The sequence below is a fragment of the Gloeophyllum trabeum genome, assembly GCF_000344685.1.
Source record: "Gloeophyllum trabeum ATCC 11539 unplaced genomic scaffold GLOTRscaffold_00006, whole genome shotgun sequence".
NCBI classification, from domain to species: domain Eukaryota; kingdom Fungi; phylum Basidiomycota; class Agaricomycetes; order Gloeophyllales; family Gloeophyllaceae; genus Gloeophyllum; species Gloeophyllum trabeum.
Window position 1 is genome coordinate 1,874,401 of NW_006920415.1, and position 8,029 is coordinate 1,882,429.

At 48.8% G+C, this 8,029-nt stretch overlaps 3 protein-coding genes across 3 annotated transcripts; 2 read left to right on the forward strand and 1 right to left on the reverse strand.

The window, feature by feature from the left end:
* Positions 1–28: 28 nt before the first annotated feature.
* On the reverse strand, positions 29–2,005 carry GLOTRDRAFT_76247 (Clavaminate synthase-like protein). Its single transcript, XM_007867838.1, has 11 exons — positions 1,876–2,005; positions 1,598–1,826; positions 1,498–1,540; positions 1,387–1,439; positions 1,260–1,336; positions 1,101–1,208; positions 956–1,037; positions 729–900; positions 613–675; positions 449–558; positions 29–393 (listed from the first exon to the last, which is right to left on the reverse strand). The coding sequence occupies exons 1-11, from the start codon at positions 1,918–1,920 to the stop codon at positions 242–244; spliced, it is 1,134 nt and encodes a 377-aa protein (XP_007866029.1). The 5' UTR covers positions 1,921–2,005; the 3' UTR covers positions 29–241.
* An 835-nt stretch (positions 2,006–2,840) lies between these two features.
* Positions 2,841–3,062, forward strand: GLOTRDRAFT_129231 (uncharacterized protein; the record flags this gene model as incomplete). Its single annotated transcript, XM_007867839.1, has 2 exons — positions 2,841–2,914; positions 2,966–3,062. The coding sequence occupies 2 exons, from the start codon at positions 2,841–2,843 to the stop codon at positions 3,060–3,062; spliced, it is 171 nt and encodes a 56-aa protein (XP_007866030.1).
* A 482-nt stretch (positions 3,063–3,544) lies between these two features.
* On the forward strand, positions 3,545–5,588 carry GLOTRDRAFT_76253 (uncharacterized protein; the record flags this gene model as incomplete). The annotated part of the gene is made up of 11 exons (XM_007867840.1): positions 3,545–3,647; positions 3,700–3,811; positions 4,539–4,633; positions 4,688–4,752; positions 4,804–4,865; positions 4,917–4,938; positions 4,990–5,062; positions 5,118–5,181; positions 5,243–5,272; positions 5,325–5,371; positions 5,428–5,588. Exons 1-11 carry the CDS (start codon positions 3,563–3,565, stop codon positions 5,586–5,588), a joined length of 816 nt encoding a protein of 271 aa, XP_007866031.1. The 5' UTR covers positions 3,545–3,562.
* Positions 5,589–8,029: the final 2,441 nt, after the last annotated feature.

Below are 8,029 nucleotides of genomic sequence, written 5' to 3' on the forward strand. Positions count from 1 at the left end.
ATAGCGAAGCCTTCGTGCACGGTAGTGTGCCTAACCCTCAATGTCATACTGCGTGCTAACTGACAGTATGTACGAGCCGTTACTATAGAACAATTGTTGACCCCGATGTCTCGCAAAGGCACGCGAGAATTTGAACAGTTGATTGTGTGTATCACTACCTCAGCTTGATTTCGTACAGATACCGATGCAAGCTAGTAGATACTGCGAGCTTCACCGCTGTCTCATAATGAAATAAGGCCCGTCAAGCGGATACCGGGACAGCCGGCGAGCTTCCTGGTACCTCGTCATAGATCTTCTCCTTAAAGCCAGGAAGAATAGTAGCAGTTCGGTACGCATTGTCCGCATAACTTCTGTTGGGCGTGCGTTGCCACTTTTGCTTGGCGAAGGTCCATTCTGCAAGGTAGAGGGATGAGCTCCTCTCCTCGCTTTCGAGAGATGATCAACCCACCTTCCATTGTAGGCACGGGGTTGCCGCTTGCTTCGAACTCGTTCTGCGTGTAACCCTCGCGCTCCAACAATGGAGACTTAACAGTATACAGCTTGAGGTCGTTGCGAGGTCTGGGTGCGATCAGTCAGTTAAGGTATGTCAGGCGCCCATAAGACGATGAGTACCTTGAGAAATACAGCAGGCCCAGACGATCTACATGCTGCTGATCTTTCGGCGGAATTGTCACGCTATGTGATATGAAAGGTGACCATAGCGTAAACACCTGCGTGTTAGATCTTACCGGTGGATAGTGCTCTTTACGTATCCCCCGGTCAAGAAGGACAGTGCATCGCAGGCATTGACGGTGAGTGTCCTGTCCTGGGGCTTTACCCATTTCCATTCGCCGGTGCTATGGTCTTTGATCTGCAGAGCAGCGACGGGTTGACGGAATAGAAGGGTGAAACTTCCCAGGTCTGCTCATTACTACGTCAGCGACACCTCCTTCCAGTTGCATCACATAGTCCTCACCGGTATGTCCCTGTACCCAGCTCGTCAACCTAGCAGTCTCCTCCGGTGAGTACTTGGAGTACTTCATGTACCGCAAGTGATCCTTTGGCGGGGCACTGTTAATTGATGCGACGATATGACTGCATGGTATGACTATGTGGCTCACCTCGCTCTTGTCTTCATACCTGTGGATGTTGGTAAAGTAATCCTCGGGCAGTTCCAGAGCGATCGCCAACAACACGAAAAGGGGATCCAGGACCTCGGTATGTAAAGCCTATGGATTCCGTCACTAACTTAAGGCGGCCAGCGAACGGGACGTACGTACGCGAGCAAACTCTTCAATTTCAGTTATACGTTCTTGCACTACTGCCGGGTGCTTCTGAGGAAAGTGGCCATTAAATTCTTGACAGGTGCGGTGAGTTCAGCTTAAGATGTCGACAGAGTTTGCTTACTCGGAATATTGTATATTTCTATGCGGTCCCTCAGACCCGTGGCTTCGTCGATTCTTTGTATGTCTGTTAAGAACCGGCAGGTCGCCTGAGATGCGAGCGAAATTCTCTCACATTCGACGTCCAGCAGGCGTATAACCGTTGAACTTCCCGTTATCTACGAATAGGATATTCAGCGCATGCACCGGAGGATCAGACTCAGGAGGCGACGTACCAAGGTCAGGGACATACTTTAGCTTCTCCTCCAGCGGCAGCTCATAGAATTCCTTTCCTAGAGCAAACTGCCTATTGACCCGTTCCTGCGAGATATTGAAGTTCTTGACGTAGAAGAAACCCTTCTCGCGTATAGCATCAATGAGGAACTTGGCCAACTCTTTGTTACCCTCCGGCGTTCCGTATTTGCTGAGGTCCAACGTTACGAGGTCGGCCCAGTCAAGGATTTCCTGCGCGAGTCAGGTCGGGAACGCTCACATTTACAGAAATGCGGCTTGCCTTCGTCTCCGGGACGTACTGGTACGAACCAAGTTCTGGTGCCATGTCGTTGGGTCAATATGGGAATGACTGATATAGGGTCGCAGTGCTAGAGAATCCCAGTTCTCCAGCATCGTTGAACCCAACGCCGTCCTTTTGAATACGTTCTTATCTCCACACTTCGGAGATTCGGACAGATTGCTACATGCTTTCTGACTCCGACACTGCATTACTATCGCGATCTGCAGACCAGTCACCTCATCCAATTGGGGTATGGTGCAATAGCGAAGCTTTGGATATGTAGGCTATGAGTGATTTGAACTTTCACATTGCGTGCTCATGGTTGAATATAGCACAATACGTTAGGCGTACCGGCGCGGTACTTGGCCTGAGTTTTCCGTCTCTAACGATTGGACTAGCATAGATCTCGAGCCCGTCAGGCCTCCTAGTATGCCACTCAAGTGATATACGGGGCGCGTCACTGCTTGGATCGGCAACTTCCGAATCACCTGTCCTGTAAGTTGCCACCGAAAACACAAACAAATCCACGACGACACACAGCAGTAAATGGGAACAACCTAAGGGAGCTCTGTGACGCCCGTCCACAGATGGGTAATCTCTTACTAGGCTACCGTTCAGTGATATGTTCATATTTGATATGCAGCTTAGCGCCGTTCCGCCGATATTGCGTGATACGGACCATGGCTCATCCCATCCCTCACCTCTCGAGGCGCAGGGGTGTCTCCCGCTTTCATGAGCCTTATTCCGGCTCAGTATCTGGTCTTTTGCCTTTGATCTCCGGCTCTATCTGTTCGGAGCACTGTCTCGATGCGTGACTGGACTCCTGCGCCAGTCAGCGCAAAGGAAGCAAGATAACAATGATGCCATGACACTCCAAAATGGCAGCATGCCCGCAACCGTTAGGTCTGCTTTTGTATAAGATCTATAATTGAAGCGTACTACGCTCTGAGTCCGTCCCGTCGACCATGGCCAGCATCAAGTCCCAGTCGACGACTCAGAGTACCCAGCTCAAGAAACGGCCTCTGAGTAGCTACATCTGGTGAGAGACTGTGACACCGTTCTCTATCAAGCGGAACTCATATCCTGGCAGGGATACTTGGGATAAATCTCCCGAGGAGAGACGGTTCCTCACGAAGTTGGACGCTTGCCTGCTTTCGTACGCGGCTCTGTCGTACTTCAGCAAATAAGTGTCTTGGCTTTTCTCACATTTTGTTCGCCTATCTAAACTGTATTTCACGTATCTTGACCAGCAGAATGTTACGGTATGTGGGAGAACGTTTGGCGTCTGTATCCCTCTGATTGTGACCGATATCAGAATGCGTATGTTTCCGGGATGCAGGAAGAGTAAGGGTGGGTTATGAACTTCACCGATGAGCCCACTGACATGAGTCACAGCCTTAAACTGTGGGTGCAGAAGCGCGCTATGGTCCTTCTTTGTTGCGAATGTTACATGGAACATCAGGCACGGGAATCAACTGAATTATATCACCACCGCCTGGACATGCGGTTATGTTATTGGTCAAATCCCGTCGAAGTAAGACGTTTTGTATGAGCTCGAATTACATCTCTAATTCCTTAAATCGTCAGCTTGCTGATCACGCGTATACGTCCCTCGATTTGGGTACCGTCACTTAGCACATTTTCGTCACCATCTCATTTACTCGGATTATCCCGACAGATTCCGGCTATGGAGGTTCTATGGAGCGTTTTAACTATGATCCTGGCGACTTCGAAGAGTTTCGAAAGTCTAGTGGTCATCCGATTCTTTGTCGGTGAGTTCGAGCCTATCTGTATGCAGTGCGTGATCGGGATGGATTCTCCTAGGCTTGGCTGAGTCAACGTTCTATCCCGCCATCCAGTATGTGATAGGTAGCTGGTACAAGGGCGACGAGCTGGGAAAGCGCGCTTGTCTATTCCACGTACGTCCAGCACCTCGGTCCAGTTTCGTTTCGACTTAGTCCCCTCAAATAGACTACAAGCGCCATTGGTCCGATGTTCAGCGGGTTCCTACAGACTGTATTTCACCTCATTTAATTGGCAAGCTCCAGGACTGACGGGGTATTTAGGGAGCGTACAATGGACTCAATGGACGGTTCGGTCTTGCGGGATGGCAATGTGCGTGTAGTTATTGAATCATGGCGTGAGTGCTGACCCGGACTGCAGGGCTCTTTATAATTGATGGGATAATTACGGTACCTATCGGGCTGTTGGGATTCTTGATAATGCCGGGTAAGTCGAGGTGACTCAACGAAGTCGTCTCCACTCCCTCAAGAATTCCTATAGACCTGCCGCACAACACGAAGCCCTCGGTACTATATACTGAAGCCCAGCTGGCTTTAGCTAGGAGACGGATGGAAGAGATAGGTCGCAAACCACCCGCCAAGTACACCAAAGAGAAGGTTTTGGGGTTCTTTAAGACCTGGCACATATGGACCCTTGTACCTTGTACGTTCTCGCTAGTGTTTCGCATGGCATCTAGCATTCGCTCATTGATCGTCGTATTACAGTATACATTCTGGTACGTCACCCCGGTATATGCCAACATTGTAACGTTAACTGTTCACGCAGTTTAACAACGGCGGAAACCCTTCCTCTTCCATGATTTTCTGGTAAATTCTAATTCATCTTAAGACTGTATAGCATATTTATGCTGTCATATGAAGGCTCAAAAGCTTTAACTCCCCCGGCCATACCGTGTACAGCATTGCTCAGATCAATCTGTATCCCCTCGGTATCAACGCGGTCCAGGTAGTAACAAGTAAGTGTCTGCCTAATTACGGGCGACCATGCTCGACTGATCACGCACCTGCAGCCTTGACATGGGCATGGTGGTCTGATGCAGTCCGCGCTAGATGGCCTCCTATGATTGTGGCAGGGGTATGTTTTCGTCTATGTCTGCTAAATGGTTTCTGGTGCTAAGATTCATAGACTTGGCAAATGGTGAACTGCATTGTCCTTGCTAGTAGTCCACTGTACACCCATATTACAAGGTGATCTCAAGTTTTTACGCCTTTCTGATGACCGGCTAACGCGTCTTGCAGGCGTTGGGTCTTCTACTACTTCGTAAGTCGTATTTCTATGCGTCAGTCGCGATAGACTGATCACGCTGGGTAGACGCTTTGCCAAGGCGGCCTGTCTGGTCTGATACTTGCGTGGGCGAACGAGCTGACTGGCTATGATAACGAAAGTGAGCAGTTCACGTCAATTTGCACGATGTGTATTCCCTTAACCCGGTCCTTCAGAACGGTCCTTTGTGGTGGCTTGTTGTAATACGTTCGCATATGTTTTCCAGGCATGGCTTCCGATGTGAGCGCACACTCCGCGCAGCCTTATCTTCCACTTCGGCGTCATTAACTGACGGCACTAGTGTGCTATTTCCTCAAGTTGAGCAGCCTAGGTACGTGGCATTCCTAAATAGCCGCGCTTCGCGCCGACTGACTCTCCGACAGAGTGCAGAAAGGCACCATCGCCACAATTTTCATCAATTTTGGAATGGGTAAGCCGAGTCTACAAGAAATTGAGCACGATCGGTCTCATACCTTATATTCGCAGTGTGCTTTGCACTGCTCACCATGGCGCTACAAAAGCGCGACGAACGACGGAAGAAGCTGCAGGAGGTGCAGGACGCAGTAGCGAATGATCCTGATGGTCTGGTGATTTTGGAAACATATGATCCGTTGTCGCGTAAAGTGTCTAAGGACTCCAAGGACTAACGAATTAGCGGGCTTAGCACGCTCGTGGTTATCGTTGCTTCCTGCTCTTGTAGCTAGGTGGACTGAGCAAGTGCTGTCACAATAGAGATCTCATGTATTTTACGACGTCTACTCCGGAGAACTCATCCCGACCTGGCACATGAAGCCTCTACTACAGTGCTTCCTCAGAGGTCAGGCTGCAACTGGTAAGTTACCAGGGTCCAGGGGCCTACGGTAACACGTTGTGGCAGCAGAATGTGACATGTGGTGCATGTCGTGTGACTTTCGTGACAAGACGCGGCAGTGTCATGTTCATCAGCAAATTTTCCCATAACTGGTGTCTGAATATAATTCGCATATAATCAATTAAAATAAATACCAGTATTACAATATGTACCAGACTTGTGGACAGCTGGGCCAGCCATTATACAGTGTCGGTCACTAAGGATCGGCGCCTCCATAGTGCCTTAATTAGGGCGCTGCAGACCTCCAGAAAAAAATTTGAAACATAAACCTGGCCAAAATATGCGTAATCCTGCAATTTCGATTTTTTGATGGATTACGTAAGCGTTCACTTTTAGGGGTGGAAATTTCAATATTGCGGATTTCGCTGAGGGAATGATCCTGGAGTTGAATGGTGTATAACAAGCATCGAAAGGTGAGGTATCCTCACTCACAGAAGTCCCAGTGCCCCTTCAGGGTGACCTTACTCCAGAAATAGTGCTGTATGAGGGCGTATTATATGATTCTAGATCTCCACAAGTCAGCTCATATGCCCTCAAGCTTACCTGACACTCTGAGTATCAAGAACTGTGTAACGAGAATGGGACCTGACATAGGGGTAGTAGACCCATTATGGGTTAACTGCATTAGGGTTAGGGTGTATTACTAATTACAGCCATCAATGCATATCTATATATGGTAACTCCGACGCAACTCCGCTTCAAATTCACTTTTCAGGTATGTCAAAATTTTAAATATTGGAATTTCGAGAAAGTAATCAGATAGCCTGAAAGCTACGGGCAATCCGAGTCGATTGGCCCTGTTTTCAGGCCCATTGGAGTCTTTGCCCGGGACGAGATACCATCACGCGTTCGGCTATGCCCGAGGCGTCGGTTTTGAGCGACCGACACTGTATTCAGATGGCACATGTTGTAAGACTCCCGCAAGAAGTACAATATGCACCAGACTTACACATATTGCAAGCTCAGGCCAGCTTGCTTTGACCCATAATCACACTATCAGCTGTGTTTTGCTTGGTATTCTACATCCCAGAATGAAATACAGACTCAACACATTGGCTGATGAACACAGTACAACATATGATTGCTCAGGCTAGCTACAATACAGGGTTTGCTATGGCTACATGCTCAATGCAATACTATCCGGGAATCAACCCCCACCCTAATCAATAGAAAACAAACCATATCACTACAACAAACTACATCAGGGTATATCAACAGGTGAGATGTTAGGGACATACCTAATGCACTAGTCATCCTGTATGCATAGAACCCGGCAGCAGTACCATAATCAAATCTGCAAAACAAATCAGAATGCTCAGTCACTAAATGTGAGGGACACACCTAGCGAGCAAGACCCAGACTCCTCCGGCAATCTAAGAACCTCTATTAATATGTGCACGCAGTAATGCAGAGAAATGGCTTACCTGCAACAGAGACGCGTCGAGACACGATGAGAGCCTCATCTAGGTTGCGCCATACACGTGCTGTAGGAAGGTACTCAGGGGGAGTTCGACGAGAGGCAGCGGGTTCACAAAAAGAACTTACCCCCGGAGAGGTACAGGAGGCGACGTAGGCGCCGCTGTTAGGACTTAGCCATGTGAGAGCTGTAGAGAGGACGTAGTCGTGATACTGGGGAGGCGCAATTCCGGGTCGCGCGGCGAGTTGTTTGCATCTGTTTGGACTCTGCAAGAAAGTGGTTGCAAATCCCCCGCCTTCATAGAGCCTTCCGCATGTTGAAATCACGCATATAAAATGTACCAGCAGGGATGTCATGATACAGAAGATGCAACGTTGGTTTTGAATTTCTGATTTTCCCAATATCAAGTTCATTCGATAGAGGTAACGAGACTGCAAGTACATTTAACAAAAATGTACAACCAACGTTGCATCCGCTCGTTGATATAGATTAACTTTTATGAATCAAGTGACGCGTGAATGTGAACCTTAGGGCCTGTTCGGTTGCGCGGGTAGGGTAGGGTAGGGTAGGGTTAAAGTGCACAGATTAGGAAATTTGTGGCGTTTCAGATACAACCAAGGAAATTTCCCATTCGCAGGTCTCGCAGAACGTGTTCGGTGGACTCAAGTCTAGCCCCAGGTCTGTCACCAGAGTGACCGCACCTGCATGGGCGTCTGTGCACGATGCCGGTAAGCCGAGCTTGACCGGTCAGTTTTAGATTATTTGGCCAATCAGCAGAGCTGGCCATTGCCGAAGAACCA